The sequence below is a fragment of the Amblyomma maculatum genome, chromosome 4 (assembly GCF_055883805.1).
Source record: "Amblyomma maculatum isolate TAMU_Amacu chromosome 4, ASM5588380v1, whole genome shotgun sequence".
NCBI lineage: Eukaryota > Metazoa > Arthropoda > Arachnida > Ixodida > Ixodidae > Amblyomma > Amblyomma maculatum.
In genome coordinates this window covers 163,017,001-163,036,807 of record NC_139347.1, presented here as the reverse complement: position 1 = coordinate 163,036,807, position 19,807 = coordinate 163,017,001, and the positions used below count along the sequence as shown (strand labels likewise).

Sequence of the window (19,807 nt, the reverse complement as noted above, 5' to 3'; positions counted from 1 at the left end):
TACGACGCTACGCTACTTGACTTTCCTCAACCGGCTCAGTATCACTTCCCGTCATGCGCTCTGCATACTCCGCTGGTCGACCAAAGCTTATACGCTCTGTCGTGTTTTACATCTCAATATTCCGGTTCTGGCACCCACCTCCAATCGACCAGTGGAAATCATCATAAGGCTTCTTCCTTTTCTCCTTTTAATTTCATGCCGTAGATAAAGTTTTGCTTCTGCGGCATCCCTGTGTCTCACGTTGTAACTTCGTGTCACCCAACCATCTTAAAGGAGCTACCCGATTTGGAAGCTACTAACAGCTCAGTAGTATGATGCGATCTGATAATGTCCCGCAGCCCGGCTACAACTCACCGTCTCCCATGCATGTCTTCTCTCAACTACCGCCTTCCAGAAGCACAGGCATGATTGTTCGCTTACAACAATAACTCCGGGTAAACCCTTAAATGGGGCCTTTATAACTACTGCGTAAATATATCACTGCTCATCACGGTGCACCCACAATTGATCCGACGATAAACATCTCAATTGCAAAACCAGTGTCTTCCAGCCTCTTCCAGTGCTAAACCAATGTGTTTTTCGCTCTGGGTTTTGCTGGGGACACTGTAGATCTGCGAGATTTACTGGGACAGCGACGGGAAGGCACTGCTTGCATTAGTACGACGGGAGAATAACACTGGGATGAGCGTTTTGAAGCTGTGGGTCTCTGGCTTTCCCCATGGCATTGGGAGAAGCGCTGTGTGTACGAGGGCCGCACTGATCCCAGTATCATCTTGGAAATAGTCGGATGTTTGGGAACATGGAGACGAGAAATAAGGTGCATATGAAAAATACGACGCCAGTAAGCGCTTTGTGCTCCGAAGACGTTGTGCACATGAATAGAAAACAAAGATGCAATCGTCTTTTTTTGGTTATTTTTACACTTCGTTAGGTCGTTAAGAGAGAGACCATCACGGGCGCAGCTCTCATCCTCTCATGACACACTGACAATCAACGTACAAATAAAACGTGAATTGAATAAAGTGGACTACCATGTATACCACACTTCAAAGCGTTCTTGACAGCACTCTATCAGTACAATTACTGCTCAAATGATCACTTCGGGATCAATCGCTGGCTCCAAACAGGTCCTACGTATTAGCGAGCGTGGCCCACATGCCCCCTTGGTATAAACAGCTGTAAGGAATTAATAAAACGAGGAAAAGAGTAGCTTACTGAGCGATGGGCTCCTGGGATAAAAAAAATAACATATAGTGCTTGTAATGTGTAATACATTACGTGTTTCTCAAGCTTTTGCACTAAGTGCTCTTCGTATGAACCAGCCGAGCCCTCGGTCATCACAACGCTTCCTGTAGTGTTTACGTACAAGTAAAATAGTGTTCTTGCCGCTACGCTTCCTAGTCTTGAAGCTTTGTCGCCCTTTTTGTCTTGACGGTTTCCCTACAGCTTCGTGCTCAGTTAAAATAAAGGCCGTGCTAACTGAGCATGACCGAACTGAAGTTCAGAAGTGCAAGATGCCGGGCTAGTTGGTTCTGCAAATGAAAAACACGAAGGAAAAGAAACATAGACACGGAAATATAGCGCCCGTGTCAATGCTTATTTTCCTTTGTGTTTCGTACCTTTCCTTGCGCTGTTTTATTTCATTATGACCGAACAGCTGGCGCTCTTAAAATTGGCAGCACTGTGTACCTTTACATGTTAAAGTGCTTCCAGTGCACAATATAGTATACATTATTTCAAAACATTACTTGCAAGTCGTGAGAGCAGGCAGCAAGCTCCAATGCGCAAGTCGTTGTAATCCCATTCTAAATGCTACCGTGATATGGCATGAAAAGGTGTTGGTAAGGCTTCCAATTTCCGGCGCGGCCGAGCGGGTAGTGCAGGGAGCTAAGAAATGCGTGGTACTGAGTTCGAATCACGCAAATGCAGGTTTTGTTTTTCCTATACATCACTTCTTTTTTCTCACTTTTACATCCATTTTTAATGCACTTGAAGTGCGTCATTGCATTTAGTTTTTAGCTTTATTCAAGGTATGTTTCGCCGGGTGACCAGTTCCACCAAGGCGGAGCGTGCTATAAAGAGGATCCCGCGCCTCTGTTGACCATAAAGGCGGGGGTTTTGAAACTATGGCATTTTAAACTCAAAGTGAATGTGGTTCTGTACGCGCCTTAGGGTATAGTTAACACTTCGTCCGGTGCCGTAAGACCTGAATTACCGCTCAATAAAGCCATGCAAAAAAACGTTGAATTATAAACAATGTCGGGGCAGGTACCCCTTTGTTCCACATACTACACCAATTGTGCAGTATTGTTATACATGTCATTCACGGCCCCTTTTAAATTCAAACAATCAGGCGCTCGACAGAAACAGTGCAAATTGCCTAGTGCGGAGATTCACAAGGTGCACCAGTTTCCTTCTTGCTTGTCAAGACAGAACAGTCCAAGCCAAGGCAGTCCCCTTCACCCAGATGAGGACAGCTGTCATGGAGAGAACTGCCACCCTCGAGGCGGCGTTGCAGTGGTGCCTGTCAGCGCAAAGGCAGACCTCCTTGACGAACTGGTTCGCCATGTTCTCTACAAAGCAGCCCGTTTCCAGACTTTTCACGCACATCCAGGTCACATTCACTGGCTGACCTGCGTTTCCGGAGCGAAAGAAGGACGCAGAGTGAATTCTCAGGTCTTTTCGCACACCTATAGACGGACAATAGGAACTGTAGTGATGCACTGATTTTATACATCTTTGCCTATAGTAAACAGCAAAGGCGGGGTCGGTAGAGGAAGGCGGCCCGGAGATTACAAAACGCCTCCGTGGATTGTGGAGAATCACCTGGTGTAGTCGTGTCTGGTTAGCTGGCGGAGTAGACGATGGTGTGATGCGGTTGCTCTGTCCTTGCGCTTAGCTGCTCTATTTTTGTTGTTACACTGAAACGAAGATGATGTGTGCCAACTACCGGATATTGGCAGACAGGCAGGCGGTAGAAAGAGCCGCTCAAAAACTTGTAATATTCCCAATTATTCGCACCCCCTTTACTTTACTCTCATCAGCGATAGCATCGGCTATGGCAGGAGCACACGAATAAATTGTTCCGCTACCAGTGTTCACCATATGCAAAAGCGTGTTAGTTTGCCATTTCAGCTCCAGCGTACGAAGAACGGTAATATCAGCAAGCGGATCAAGACAAAGATCAATGTGTGTGCTCATTCACAAAAAAAAGGGATGAAATTCCGCTCCACATGCCGCTGAAATGCATGGTCTATAGACAAACAGTGAAACTGAAAATCTAGAAAGTATTGAATTCAATTTGGGGCAGACGAATGCTTTATTTCGCGACCAAACGCTGAGAAAAGGAATTAGCTTCGCTTGGGCGGGAACGATCAACAGCAGGACAAAACGAGTGAAGAAGCCTTTGTCAGCCACTTGAGATTTTATTTGTGCTCAGAACTCAAATTATTGCTGACTGGGCTTCCGGAACAGTTAAAGAAAGCTTGCATAAGCATTGAGAACCTTAAGAGGGCTATTTTATGTAACTATATGCGTGAGAGCGAAGACTATGCTCACAGGCCGTAGCTCCGAAACAAGCTGGCTATAACCACTTTCTGCTCCTCGCGAGAACACGCCTTGAGAAAAGTTCTACTTCTTTAGAAACGAATAAGGCCTAACTTTTCCATGCTTGTATTTCTTTAACGTCAGCGCGATAGAGCCATGTAGTGGCCAGAATGTGCTAATGTCTTCTGGTTCCGCATTCCTCTATTCCTTCTTATCTAAGCGTATAATCATGCAACAATTGTAAGCAGTGGCCGTACCGATAATCACCACTTTGAGAAAATGTAGCAGTATGCCTGCAGCGCTACCTAGAGTTGCGTTCAGATGGTCATGGCAGCAGCAAGCCCAATGCCCTGTATACCTCTAGCGTAATGTTCCGTAGCTGAACGAAAGCGGAATAAACTTTGCTTGACCTCCATCTACAATGCGATGTTCCTAACAGAATGGTGCCAACCTGCATGCAGGGTTGCTGCTTTTGCCTGCCAAATAACATGACGGAGAAGTCCCACGATCATCTCGTAGGTATTATCGACATTTCTTTAAAGCCTTGATAAGGCTTATGGTAGAGCGTGGTAAAATGCGACATGGGGCAAAATGACGCATGCCTCAACTAGACACACCTATCGTAAAATCTTTCAGATTACGTAGATTTCTTAAACCACCATTTGGTTCCGCTGAGTGTTAACTAAATGTGTGCAATAAACGGCGGGAATCTTGCGTTGTCCATTTAGGGGAAAAAAGTAATGTACGGAAACTTGTTTATGACTTCTGTGAAGCAAACGAAATTCCACACCCGTTTAATAGAGACCGCTAGATGGCAGAAAAAGATTGGCTCATGTCCTTACTGAGGCGTAATGATGCGGTTTTATTGATTCGCTGCCCAGAAGGACTTTTAAGGCTAAAAGTTCAGGCACTGTCAAAGTATCGAGTGAAGGAGTACTTTAACCATCTGGAAGCAATTATTTTCGACGACCAGCTGAGGTCATCTCAAGTTTTCAATGCGGACGAGAGTGGCTTTTAGAATGTGCACAGACCGTCGAAGATAATCGAAGCTAAAAGGAAGAGGACGGTAACTGCAGTCTAAAGCGGAGAAAGAGGACGGACGGTGTCTGCTTCGCAGCCCCAATGCTATTGGCTTCATTCTTCCGCCTGTCATGGCGTTTGCGCGCAAGCACGTCAAGCCATCCCTCACTGCACAGCCACCGCCCCTCCCTTCCATAGAACGTTTCCAATAATAGTTGGGCAAACGAGACAGGTTTCTTGCGTTTTTGCTGCACTTTATCTAGATAGTCCGATGCACTCCTACAACAAAGCAGTGATTGTTGTAGATGGACACATTAGCCACTCCAAGAAGGTAGCACTGATTCAGTACGCAAGAGATAATGGCATAATTCTGCTCTCTCTCTCTTTACGCACCTGACACACAAGATACAGCCATTTGATGTCAGCTTTTTCAAGTCATTCAAAGCTGCCTTCAACAATGCATGCCGGGAATGGTTGCTGAGCAAGATTGGCTGATCCCGAGTTCGATGAAGCGCCATAGGCAAGCACAGTGGGATATCATACTTGCGGTCAACGCCAAGATTCCCGCGCTAACTGCTCCTCGCTTACTTCTGCGGAAGACAGTGAAGAGCCTGCTCATAGTGACACGAGCTTTCAAGCTTTTTCTCCTGTGCCTGCTATAGATAAAGCAAAAAGAAGGAAGTCGGACACAAGCACTGTTTTGGCCACATCGCTTTACATGGCGAAGCTAGTTGCAGCAAAATCTGCCAAGGATTCAGGTATGGCCTCGAGAAAACACAACGGGAAATCGAACGAAAAGGCTGTTGGTGGCAGTCTTCAATCGCAGGCTATTGCATTGAAAAGAAAACGTTCTGCGAAGCGATCGACAAGCAACAAGAGTGCCTCGTGTGCAAAACGCTATGGAGCAACACAGCGCCTCGATCTGTGTGGATACAATGTATGGTGTGAGACGAGTGGGCTCACGAAAAGTGCGCAGGGCCCCATGTACTGTACTTAAATTGCTCCGTGTACAAGTGTCACATTTGGCCCACCTTATGTCTTGTTTTGCCCCGTGGGTCAGGGCAAAATGAGACAAATGGGACGTTTATACGATTGATAAATATTCATAGCTGTGATGTCGCAAGGTTTCTTACTTTTGCTTACCGCTTAGCTAAGATGCCAACGAAGGCTTCTGTACAACGGTTTCGGGTTTTGAAATAAAAAAGCAAAACATTATGAGCTTGCAGATTTTTTTATCGTTTTACCGCGCCTTACCTTATACATACCTGTATTGCCGTAGAAAGTCCACCGCGCACATGCGTCCGCCGTGGTGCAGTTGCGACACTGCGACGCCAGCTGCGCCCTGCTGGGTGGCTCAGAGAACGTCTCGAATCCCAGCAAAGGCACCTTGAACGGATTGTCAATAGCGTGGTCCACATATTCGTACTCTTTGTTCCAACGTTTGGTGAACTCCCGCTCGTACGTGTCCGTCACGTTCTGTTCTGCCAGCCAGGTGCATTGGAAGCAGCTCAAGCTGCGACGACCACGCTGAGGCCACTGGTTAGCCGCGCAGAAAGGCAGTGCTGGGCAAGGTTACAGGCGGCATGAATATTTCTCTATTTTTATCGACCCGAATTTTACAAAAAGCAGGCAATACGTCTGGCTCTAACAACGCGAAAAAGATACAAAGTATAGCTGATTTTTTTATTGCTTAAATAGCACACGACTCACTCTCCCTAAAGACTGAAGCGTGCCATGAACGTGATATATATACCGCAAAACGTGCGCAAAAGGTGTCAGTGGACAACTATTCTCCTTATTCCAGAGTAAATGGTTTGGAATGTCTTCAGATTTCTGGCCAGGGCTGGTAACACCGTCATATGTAAGAAATGCGCATACAGAGTTACTGACATACTTCGTGAGGAGATGAATGCTCAGGTATTCTAGGATACCCGAGTGAAGATAATTGGGGTTGTCGTCTATAATAGGCCTGCCAGTTTAGAACAATAGGCTCATTGGCTTGTTCGTCTCTTCATAACAATCTTGCCCAGTGGAAAGTCCTGTATCGTGGCGAACCGTATTTTATCGGTCCTGTATTGTTTGGTATAAATTTTATACTGGTGTGATCAGTTATGTATGAATTTCAAAGAAATAGATATCGGACCAGTTGTCACCCGTTAATAATTATAGGTTAATAACGATGCGCCGCTAATAGTGCGAACACTCCAAGATCTGGGAGTGTTCGCACCCTTACAGTGAGTGGAGGTAGCTGTTCCGATCGCAAATGAGATGCCCTGGACTTGCGTGGCAAGCTGAGCCGGAAGCCAACTATCTTGTAGTGACAGAAAAGGGCGGCCGTTCGGTGCCCAGCTTCCGCCGGTGCAAGCCCGAGTAATGTTTGGAGGCACAAGTAACAAACAAAAACAAGCTTTATGCGCAGCAAGAGACAATACACAGAAATGCACACTAAAACTTGAATACACCAGCACAAACACGTAACTTCGCTCGTTTAAGCGTCCTCTTTTCTTCCCGCCGAGCCGCGCATTGCATTGGTTTGGCGTGGCCAAAACTTCTGGAGAGGACGAGTACCTTCCGGCCGGTGGAGTCCCTGTCCCCGCCGAGCGATGAGAAGGAGGATGACGTCGATGCGAGCAAGGCCCCAGTCAACCCCCTAACCGTCCCTACCCCCTACCCCCTTCGCGCAGAGAAGGAGACGTTTATCCAATTCGTTTGAATGTTCTAAGCAGGCGCCGCGCGGGCTTTGTTAGCACGCGCTGACCTAATATTGACGTGTGCCGATTTCCTGACGCAGATATAAAGCTCGAACCGGTAAAACAAGTTCGGTATGGATCTCAATCTGGATAGTCTGGTCCGTTATAAGCTAATACCTGAAGACCATTTTTCGTATGCAACTCGAAATGGACATACTGGTATCGTTTGGTTCTGAAACCGGACAGGCCGTCTGGTATAAAGCCCATATACCGGACAGACCATGTCCGGTTTTACTCAAACCGGACGAACATGTCATATATGGAACTGATACGGGACAGAGTATTTAAAACATAACCAGAATTACCACGCCGGAGCATGTCAGCGCGCTATATAAAAGTATGAAAACATACAGAATATGCGTTACAACTCTTTTGTATACGTGGGGTGCGTGTTGTTTCACAATACTTCCGGAGATATGAAGGTATTGAAGTGTACGCTAGTTAGTAATAACGCGCAACACGCCACTTAAACGCGTGCAGCAGTCGCCGCAGTTGGTCCGTTTTTGCAGTTTATCTGAAGACTGAAGAACCTTCAACGCGAATGAGCAGGGAAGACCCTACGTTTCGCCAGCAATGACAAACATAAGCATGAGCACAGCTGAAACACACCGCTGACCATCGAAATATGCACAGAAAGCCGCACATCGGGCGGCGCTTTCATTACAAAAAGCTTAGAAACGCTTTGTCGGAAGTGTATTAATTGGCGACTCTTCTTCACTAGAAACATTTGAAGTTAAAACATGCAATATAACAAGCAATATTTCGATTGATATCTCTGTATGTAGCGAAAATTTATATGCGTCAGAAAAGAATGACAAAACACTTAGCTCTAGTAAATTAGGATATTCTGAGATTCGCCTGCACGAAAGCGATACATTATTAAAATGCGGGATGTTGGTGACAGCTCGTGATAGCCACAAAGAAGATTCATTGCGTTTAAAGGATAATTTGTTAATTATTACCGCAACTTCGCCAACCGAGAAAAATGTGCTTAGTGCGAAACACCAATGTTCGATACATAAGCAAATATATATCTATTCTATGCAGTTGCGATGTGAAATAATGGTTGTTTCTTATTATGTTCGAGTCTTTCGTTTGCAATCTACAGAAGTAAATCTTCTGGCTTATGCAGACAATGTTGTGACTTTCTGCACAAATCAAGAGAGCATTTACAGGACAGTAGATCCAGTAAAGCTCTTCAGTGAAATTACTGTAAGCTTGGTTAACTGGAGATGGGGCCTGGGCTTTTGGCTAGAGGAATGGCCCTCCACACCAGAAGTTTTAATGAGCGTAATGTGGGCAATAACAATTGTGAAGTACCTAGGTGTCTCTCCAGAATTCAGCCGGGATACAGAGCCGCACTGGCAAATGGAGGTCCGATAAATGGAAAACCGCGCATCTGTTCATGCTTGCCAGAGCAACAGCTTGTAATATTTTTTTATAAGGAAGCAGTACGTGCTACAAGTACTGCACTGTTCGCGAAAAGACGTGCGGAAGCTCCATCGCGTTTTTTCACTTCGTTTGGGCCTCCTGCAGTGGTGCAGTCGGAAGAATGTGTCTAGGCACGTCAATTTGGGGGCTAGAACTTGAGCACTTGTTCGTGCGGTAGATGTTAAATGGGTTCATGTTTCTCCGTAAGGTATCAGTTCCGTATTATGTAACGTGTGCCAAGTCAGGTTTGGGCGTGACTTGACCATTTTTTTTTTGGGGGGGGGGGGGGGGGGAACGTAGTATATGATGGGATGCATTTCCGGGATTTTTAAAGAAGTGTCAGATTTCTGACTTCGAGAATTTCAATGAATTATTTAAGCTAAGAATTATTTAAGAATGTTAAGTGACAAACATTTGCAGATACTTATGCTAAACTATTTCCGCAGCCCATGTACAGGGCCTTCTCTAGAGGCCCAGGCCGTAATGTTCTCGAGAGCGTTAGAAGAGGCTGGTCCCACATTTGGAAATTTTTTTTTTTTTTTTCAAAATGCACACTGGAACTTTGTGCGTAAAGTATTTCCAAGAAACAATTGATTTTCCTTACTATGGAGATCCAACTGCCTCATCTGTGCACAACCCGAAACAGTAGATCATGTATTCTTGCAATCTTGGTAAGGGGTACCACTCACCTTGTATGGAATTAGACTTGTCCTGCAGATAATGAGGATGGCTGTCATTTATATTTATTTATGCTAGTGGACCTTCATTGCATACGGCGCTCCCGAATGGCCGGGTATCACTGTGATAAGGATGCGCGGCCAGCACGCAGCTACGATGAAATATGAAAGGAAACACGGGAGCGCGTGGCCTCCACGATTTGCGAAGCTCTGCCGCCAACACAAGACGAGAATGGGTAGCACCAAGCTTACTTTGGATGTGCCTTTACCTCTTATTCTTATCACCTGTCGGTGACAGCGCATTTGAAAGCGGGGAGGTCACGCACTCCGTTTTCACTCTTATAGTGCTCGTAGTTGTACTTTCGTGAAAATATTCACAAGTTTATTGAGGTATTCAAATCTGAAACACTGTGCCCCGTACTGATTATCAAGATTAGAGTCCTTGGTCGCGCTTAGAGAATTTTTGGGCGACAGGGTCATGCTCGCAGGAGTTTGTGGCTTTAGTTTATTTTGTAATGTATTTTGATGTATGCATAGAAATAAATACAAAATGAAGTAATGTTTAAAATGACGGGTTGTGGTGCGTGCGGTACACAGTTTGAATCCCTATCTGTATTTGGAATGTTTTAATGCGTAGCACTAAGTGTGTATGTTTTCCAGGTCACGTCCCCTGAAGTTTGTCGGCAGGATCACGATCGAACGAAAAGAGTTATAAGGAAACAAATACTCGTATTATATAGAGGATCAAAAAAATCTAACTTGGGAAAGAATTTGATGCATCTGGAGTAATTAGTTAGAGAGAATTAGGTAAATCAGACGTCGAAATAGCCAAAGGGGTAATCTCGAAGTCCAAGGGGAGTCACGTGGTACCAAGCTTCCAAGGGATGTTATGCCATAGTGTGACGTCACAAACCGGAAGTCTTCTCTTGTTGCTCGTCTGTTCTTCCACAAAGAATGTTTACTTATACCCCCATTGAAATTCATATCAATTTCATACCCCCGGTATCAAATTGATACAGGATTCTTTAATAGGATTTCTGCACACATTTGTTCTCCATAACGCAACTATTTCCCTTCGCGCTACTGAATCAGCACTAATATTCTAAATAATAAACGGCAAGTGAACAGGGTGCTCGTTCAGGTTAGCGGGTGTGAATTCATATCATATTGCCCATGCTATTAAAGCCTAAAAACGATACCTGTGTGGAAAAGAAGGAAAACGTTTTCTTTCTTTTGTAATTACTGCATAGTACACTTAATTTATTTTGCACGATTGTTGAGTCCCTATAAGCAACGGGATGGATATAAAGACTTAGATAAGGAGCCGTAAAAACAGAGAAAAGTAAGAGTGAACAATAAAGGCATACTGTGAGCACTGTGTGGCGCTTCATCTTCCACACGGCTGAACGTGCTCTTGATCTCATCCTGCTCCCTCTTGTAGATACCCATCGTCATTGTGGAGCGTGGTTGGCTGCAGTCTGCGACCAAGGCTTCAGGTCTGTAATAAAAACTGATCTCCCAAGTCCGACCATCGCGTTACCTTACACGTGGTGGAGGCGCGCCTTGATTTCCGCGCTGCTTCGTCACCTGCGTCCACCTGGAGCTCCGTTCTGGTCGCCGTTTGACCCCGACCACCATCGTCATGACTCAAGAGGGCCACTCCACTATTCCGGCTTCTACCAACTCGACTCCAACTCCCCTTGCCACTTGGAGTGTCAGTAGGCGTCAGCGCGACACGCACATGGTCGCCGGTCTCCGCGGCGACGACGCTGATGACTGGCTCGACAGCTACGACCGGGTCAGTGCTTTTGACCGGTGGGACGATCCTCTTAAACATATTAATGTGTCCTTTTATTTGACGGATGTGGCCAAAACGTGTTTCCTAAATCATGAATCAACGATTCCGGACCGGACTACCTTTACACAAAAGTTACGCCAGATTTTCTGCGCTCCTACTGTTCGCCCGGAGTCCGCCAAAAAGAAGCTAGAATCCCGACTTCAGCGGTCTAATGACACCTGTACCTCTTATATAGAAGATGTTCTTGCACTTTGCCGGCGCATAAATGACACCATGCCAGAGGCCAAGCGGGTTCGGCACGTCCTTAAAGGTATTGGGCCACTCGCCTTTAACGTCATGGCTGTGCAGAACACTACCACTATCGACGCCATCATATCGACTTGTCAACGCCTTGACGAACTACAGTCAATACGCCTGCAGCCTGACCCCCCTTCCTTTGGTTTCACTGCCGACGCTGACCTCCGTGCGCATATTCGCGGAATAATTCCGGAAGAGCTCTCGGCTCAAGGTAATTTGTGCCGCTCTGCATCTGAGCCACATCCTTCAAATGCCGGCCTGCCTAGCATGGTGAAAGAAGAGCTGACCTCAATGACCTCTTCCCCCCCAACACCGGTCGTTCCTACCATCTGTCATGTGCCAACGTACGCCCAGGTCACGTTCTTGCCGCCTGCAGTTGGAGCGCCTACTCCACCGGCGCCTACCACTGCTCATGTCGCCGCATTGGCACCACCTGCCGCGGCGCCGACATAATACCCCACCTGGCGCCCAGTCCGCCCTGTTTGTTATTACTGCGGGTACCGAGGCCATATTTCCCGTTTCTGTCGTCGCATGCCTTCAAAATGAACGCCACGGCTACAACTCATTTGAAGCAGACAACTCTCCTCGCTTCTCCGGCTCTAACCACCGTTCATTCCCTGATTATCCACAACGTTCATCACCCCCGCCAAAAGTCCCGCTCCGCCTGGTGGTTACAGGCCTTCAAGACGCCGTTCTCCTTCGCCTTTTCGCCGCTCAACCTCGCCTTTCCGCCAAGCTTCTCTGACGACCCCCCGCCTATCGGAAAACTGACCACTGCAGTTATAGGGGGGAAAACTGCACTCTTTGGCCATCCCGCAAATCCTCCGGAACGTCCCTCGAGTATTAGTTTAGTTTGAGTTGAAGGTTTATCTGTTTTTAGAGCTAGGAAATGACGTTTGTGAGCGCGGTATCTGGTCAGAATCACCTTAGCGTAATCGCAGCAGCCCACGATTACGGCTTCCAGAAAAAAGAAAAGCACCGGCAACGTTTCTTTCTCTTCATCAGACAAAGAAGAGATACTGATATAGCAGTTGTGAGTCACCAGGTGAATTGGGATTGCCCCCCGTCACGGGAAGTGTTTGCATGAACGGTTTGTTGTGTTTCATGAGGGGCGCGCGTTTGTTTTATCTGCGGTAATTTTTTAATTGCTTGAGTGGCTTTTTATCATTCGCACCTGTTTGTATTTTGCATGCGACATAACTTCATGGCAAATGTCTTTCTTTGTAATGAAGGGAAAGCCTTTTTTTGTAAGTAGTTTTATGTCCTCGCTTCGGTTTGTCTGCGTCCAGTTTTATCCTTTTCGTGTATGATTCAGTACATCGAAACCGATTTGAGCGCAGGTCGCGCTCGCTTGGTAGTTAAGAAAATTTATTAAAAAGATTTAGCTTTGATTCTAATGGCCGTCATTTTCCAATATAATATTGAAGTCTAAAATTAAAAATAATAAGATGGTCTCTTATGCACATGTCCACCTGGCTGCACAAGCAGTCTGCACCGTCCACACTGATTATTACTACTACGTTTTCCTCGTGTTCTCATTCCGAACTATAGCAAACGCTTAGAAACTGAAAGCCTAATTAAAAATGCTACCTACCGCAACAAAACAGCACAGCGCAAACTATGATACAGTGATTGCATTTGTAGCAGCAGCGCATTCAAGCAATGTTACGCAAGAATATTATGCGCGTGGAGATGGTGCCTCGCCTAGCCACACACTTCGCTTTATATGCGACCGGGTCACACGTAGTAGCCCAAAGGAGGCAGCTACAACTACGAAAGTACCACGCTGGTACTTAATAATTGTCCCCCACTATAATGCAGGCTCTCGCGCCGTTACCATCACTATCAAATGACAACAATCTCCCCAGGGTCAGCGGCCTCTGAAGCGGGGGTCAACGAATCATTAAACTCATATGAGTAAAAAAAGCTCTATTGTCATTCATATATAAATTATGCCTTCGGTGAATCAAAGCAACAAACGCCTTTTAAAGAGCCGCACTAAAATACAACCTTAACGCGGTGCCCGCATATTTATAGTTTTTGATGTAGTGAAGGCGCAGATGTCTCAGATCAATACCTGCTTCGTTCACGATCCTGTGGCTCATGCTATCCGCGGCATTGACCGCTATCATAAAAGAGGCGAGAAAATGTAATCAAGCTGCCAATAGGGGCTACAAGTGTTCTACTTTCAGAGTGGCGATCCTGACATTCCAAAAGGCCTTGTATACAATATTCATTTTTGTTTTGCACCATGCGTGCATGAAAAAAATATGCCAAAAGACCGAACATATCAGCAGAAATGGGTTGTTTCTAGCTGATCGTTCCACTATATGCTCGCTCAACCCATTCGCTAAAAGCAATATACGGTGAATTCAAGGATATACTGAACATAGATAGATCCCAATTGCTTCAAATGTTCACAGGAACCGAACCTAAGGCTGAATAATATAGCGATGATGGAAAGCACTGCGAACGCATCTACAAAGCCCATATACCGGCAGTTGTTCACGCTGGGAAAGGCTAGTACGGAGTGCGGTTTTACTGGTTTCATCGGCCCTGTAATGAGCTAACTGATGCGGCTGAATTAAGAATGTCGACCGCGGCTATAGCCGAGCATGCTTGACTGCTATGACAAGGAATAGAATAGGGGATATAACGTCCTAGGCACCGCACTGGAAGGTCGAATAGTAATTTCTTTTAAGCGGCGTCCTTTAAAGTGCTGCAACTACGAACAGCACATGGGCACATTATGAGTTTCTGTCCAGTGAAACTTGTTCGCGGTGGATACAGTTTGAACCCATGGCCTTGTCGCTGACAACAGTATGATATGGCCACTTAGTAATGGCAGTGGTTACATATTAGAGAGACTAACTGCATGCGCCTTAGTTGACATAATTTCATCATCAGTTTAATCGCAGCATATACAAACAAGGCTGTAAGTATACCTCAACAAGGACATACGCACCATCCTAGCCAGAGTCACGAACAAGGGCGCCTCAAGTCTTATGTATGCCACGAACACAAAGAGAATTTCAGTATTCCAAGGGGAGAGTGAGTCTACGGAGTGTGATACCAAGAAATACTCACCCAAAAGCAGGAGTACGGGAACGAGATAGATTTGCAACGTTGGAGGTGTCGGGCGCATTGTCGCGAGCGTCGTGGGTTTTGAGGTCGCGCGAAGAAAAATCTAGTGCCGAGCGAGGTGGGACCGCTTATCGGACGTCGGTACGCGTCTGCAGATAAGGGGGGTGGGCATAAAAACAAAGCGTCCAAGTGACCTCCTCGGCGCGCTGCTGCTGTAGCTCCGGCTCTCTTATCTTGTACATTCAGGAAACGGAGCGTGAGAGCGCACGGCAAGCTCGAAATGTATTTTGCGGAGCAAAGGAATTCTGATCCCGCAAAACAGCGCTACCTTTGTACCCGAATGAAAAGAGCGATGAAGCAGGTATTTCTGCTTTTGCATCAAAACAATATTAACGAAAGTTAACTACAATTGCTACCAGTAAGAATGTCATATGCGCGCTACTGGGCGTAGAAATGGCTTCCATGTAAAGAGGGCGGAGTTACTGATATAAGCTTTAAAGTAGGCCTCAAAGGTACTACTCGGCTGCTTCACAAATGAAGAGAGAGAAAACAGACAGGCACACTCCCCCATTAAAAAAGAACACTAGCATTCACTTCATCTGCTTCGGCAGCGACATCTTATCCCATATTTAGAACTTCAAATACCATCACTCCACCGACTTTGCAAAGAACAGGACGTATAAAGTAGTCGTTCCACAGAAATGCGATGATAATAATTCTGTTGCTATTTGCATATACTTGCCGGTTGTCGGGAAGTGTTTAGGTTCCAGTCCCAGCGTCCTCCCCCCTCTGGCCGTGTTGCATCAAGAGCGAGGGAGCTCCATTGAATGCATGAAAAAAGATAAAGTCGCATACACAGATGATGCCAGGTGACTTCAGTATGCATTGCCAACCACGAACGTATACGATGGCTACCGCAGCACTGGCCCCTACTAAAGCCACTGACACTGGGGAAGTCGCCATCAGCCAGGCAATCAGTGCTGGTAAATATTTTGCAGTCGCCCTTGTGTGGCATCCAACGCTGCAAACGTTGATACCATGTTTACTGTTCTCCGTGCTCAGTGGACATTCGCCAACCGCAGGATCGAAGTATTACAAGTGGATCTTGTTTAGACTTCTGGCCTTGAATATGTACCTGGAAATCGACATTTTCATAGCTCGGGTCACCTGTACACCAAGTACCACATACAGCAGACTAGCTGACCAAACCAGTGTCTTGCACCACATACAATCGCAATAAGCACTCTCATATAATTTTGCTGGTCACTTAAAACAGAGGTTGCGTTTCAGATATCATTTTCCCGTCGCTGCTCGTTCTTTAAATAGTGTTGATGTAATGAATTGCCATCAAACGAATACACTGTGGCCCTTATAAATGAAAGTAGCTGCTCGGTTGAGGAAGGCAGAAATTCAAAGCGGTCGTGTGACTACAACAGCTTAGTCTCAGAGGTTTACAGGACATTTTTAGACATGTATAAATACTTTACATTTATACGCAGGATCAATCTGCACACGTCGAGCTCATGCATTATGGTGAATACACCAATTTCAGCTATCCGAGTTCTATGCTGTTAATTTTTTGCGTTTGGAACGCACTCAAAAGAACTGAGTTCAAGTAACTTCTCAACTTCGCACGTCCAGCAAACTGCCATAAATATTTGTTCTCAAATTTGCACCGATCCTAATACAGATATATGGACGCTTATAAACCTGGTAACATGACGAGGTACTCAATCAGTTCGCAGCAGCAGGGAACAACAAAGTATGCGTGCAAAAAAGCACATTTGGTACATGCGCATTAAGCCTTTATGAATCGCACGAACAGGCTGCAAAAAAGGTCCTTCCTAAAAATTTGTGTCTTTGGCTTAGGGACTCGCATGGTTATGCAGTGAAAAATATCCTCACATTTTATGGCGATAACCTTACTTGGCTCATGAGGAAGTCTCGTTTGAGCGAGATCAGTCTTCACAATGTGTTGGATCGATTCCGCGGGGCCTGTCTAAGGTTTAAGAAACATAAAAAATTCTAGGGAGCACTTTAGATCGCTAAACTTCGATGAAGGGAAAGCCTATATCGCGCTGTGGTCCGAAGTCCCCCACTACGGCACCTCTTTTTCTCTCCTTTCTATCTCACCTTCGCGACGGCGCGATAGAGAAAGCTATAGCCAACATATAAAGCCGCGCTTTAACAGAGTCGTATGAACGGTCTTGACCGGCCTAGAGATAACGTGAATGCGAGGGTCTTGGCATTTCACTGTTTCTTGTGAAATGAGAGGTCCGAGTTGGCAGCTCCTGCCGAACGTAATGTCAGGAAGCCATTCTTCCTGTTAGGGCTTGGCCTTGTCCGCTGCCTGCTACCGCCTTCTGCATAACGGAAACGCTACGGACGGATACTCGGACTGACGGACATGATCCGGGAACATGAGGTATTAAAGGCTATCGCCTTAATAATCATCCATCGGAAATTGAAAACTACCACTCCTATCACCAGCGGAGCGCTTAAACAGACTACGCCACGCCGGCGTCGCGTGTAACATTTAATTCTAGCTGTTTAGCGTTCCTGCCGGCTCCATGGCAAAATAAGGGCGAGATGAAGGCGCTGTCCAGGAGGGTGCGCTGCACACGCATCTGCCGCCAGCTATGAAGAAGAAGCGCTGCAATGAGCGCACGCCATCGCTGCCAAGTGGATCCACTCCTCTCGAATCTCGCACGGAAGGAGATAGGTCAGATAAACACTACAGTCGAGCCAGCCGCAAAGGCTTTCGCCTTATTGCTCTCAAAGGGCTTTAGTGCTTCAATTTTTTTATAACCACTTTGAGGGAACAAGTACACTGAAGTTACATCCGTCATTTCTCCTGTGGAAGCACGGCGCCAAAAGCAAAGCCATACCTGGCATAGCGGAGAGGGCTGGTGGGAGGGGGAGTGCAGGTTAACAATCTTGCGAACATAATCCATGGTTATACCTATATGCCCAGAGAACTATGCATAAAAACGCGTACGACTTCCTGGTTTCGGAGGCCGTACAAAACGAGAGTGTAGTGCGGTAGATAAACGAGGTGGAGTAGAGGATCTCTAAGCACGACTTTGGAAGCATGAGGCAATAGTAATGTAGTAATGAGTTTAACGCGTGGTCAAATACTGCAAAAGCAATTTGTAGCAATTTGTGCGTAGGGTACTGCCGGCCTACTTGTTTACCGTGCCTTAGGGTTCCGTCAGTCCGTTTTCAGCAGTCACTACAGCATGCTTTCTGTACAGGTTATTGAGAGCTCAGCGTTGGAGAGACGATGGTGTCAGAGCTTGGGGTCTGCGAAGAAACCGAAAAACATAGCATACATGAGAGCCGTAAATGAATCCCGAGTATTTACGGGGCGTAGAGAAGCTGGGATGGAAGCTGGGAGATCGACGGTGATGCGTGGTGGAGTCTATTCCTACTGTGCAAGCTAACGGACACTATAACGAGGCACTGCTTGCGATAGGCAAACTTTTCACTGGACGTTTTCTGATGCAAATAGAAGAAAAAGACAAAGTATCTCAAGTTGGCACATTTTCAAGTTACAATTTTATCTGTTATACCCTCAATTCCTGAAGCTATATAGAGAGTATTTGGTAAGGTAACCGGTAATTGGATCAGGACAGCCTTATGCTTTAATTAACCAAATGATCAAGCAGGATTTCAGAAAGGGTACTCTACTATCGACCATATCCATACTGTAAACCAAGAGATAAAATTCTCGGAATATACTCAGCCCCTACACATAGCATCCATTGAATGCAAGAAAGCCTTTGACTCGGTCGAAACCTCAGCCCGCATGCAGGCATTGAGATCAGGGTGTCGGTGAGCCATGTGTGAAAGTACTGGAAGACATCTATAGTGGCTGCACAGCAACCATAGTTCTGAATAAAGAAAGTGATAAAATTCAAATTACAGAAGGTGTTAGGCAACGAGACACAATCTCCCAGTGCTCTTTACAGCTTGCTTAGAGAGTGTATTCAAAGGCATGGAATGAGAGCAGTTAAGCGTTAGGGTCGATGTAGAATATCTCAGTAATCGGCGATTTGCTGATCACATTGGCTTGTTAAGTAACACAGGGGACAAAATGCAACTAGTGATAAATGATCTAGACAGGAGAAGGAGAAAGGTAGGACGAAAGAATAATATGCAGAAGACTAAGGTAATGTTGAACAGCCTGGGAAAGGAACAGCAGTTTAAAGTAGCAAATCGCTGGAAGTGGCAGGCGGATATATCTACTTAGGACAGGTAGTGAACGCAGATCCGGACCATGAACGGGGAATAATTAGGACAATAAGATTGGGATGGAGCGCATTTGGAAGGTATACTCAAACGTTATGGCTAGCAGCTCACCGGTATCACTCAAGAGGAAAGTGGAGAGGAAAGTAAAGTTGCATCCTACCCGTACTGACCTATGGGGCTGAAAGATCGAGGTTAACAAATAGGGTTCTACTTAAGTTCAGGACAACGGAGAGGGCCATGGAACGGAAAATGGCAGATGTAACGTTAAAAGATAAAGATAGGAAGCGTGCAGAGTGGGTCAGATAAACTCAAGTTACTGACATTCTAGTCAAAATAAAGAAGAAATGGCCATGGGCAAGACATGTAGTTGGTCTCTAAGAGCAACCAAGTGGATACCAAGGGAAAGTGAGCTTAGCAGGGGCGGCAGAAAATTAGGCAGGTGGATGATATTATAAATTCTCAGGGGTCAAGTGGACTCTATTAGCACAGGACCGGTTTAATTAGAGGAAAATGGGAGAGGCCTTCGCCCTGCAGTGGGTAAAGTCCGCTTTACAAAAATCATAACGAACAAAAATCCTCCAAATTCAGGAAACTAGTACAATATAGTACAAATTTCTTCAGTAGTCAACTTTGACACAATGCAAAATAATCAAAACTTTTCATGTAAAAAAGAAGGCTAAAGTGTGATCCTCGAGTAGAAAATAAATGAAATCACAAAAAAAGGCGTTAAGGGACTAGAGAAGGGTGGCAAAATCTGTCACTGCCGCAATATCTGCCGCAAGGTGGTTCCAGTGATTTGATGCAGAAGGCATAAACAAGTAATGAAAAAGTGTGTATAGCAGTGACTCAGGACAACTTTGTGTTGGTGGTCACCTCGTCGAGGACGATACGCGTGGTGCTGTAATACTGTGGCTATGAAAGTGTTAATGATAATAAATCGTATTAAAATGACA

At 45.7% G+C, this 19,807-nt stretch overlaps 1 protein-coding gene across 1 annotated transcript; it reads right to left on the bottom strand.

Annotated features, from left to right (window-relative positions):
• Positions 1–1,605: 1,605 nt before the first annotated feature.
• LOC146193391 (uncharacterized) lies at positions 1,606–14,729 on the bottom strand. The gene is made up of 3 exons (XM_084600092.1): positions 14,607–14,729; positions 5,832–6,128; positions 1,606–2,633 (listed from the first exon to the last, which is right to left on the bottom strand). The coding sequence occupies exons 1-3, from the start codon at positions 14,662–14,664 to the stop codon at positions 2,425–2,427; spliced, it is 564 nt and encodes a 187-aa protein (XP_084456218.1). The 5' UTR covers positions 14,665–14,729; the 3' UTR covers positions 1,606–2,424.
• Between the last annotated feature and the right edge of the window lie 5,078 nt (positions 14,730–19,807).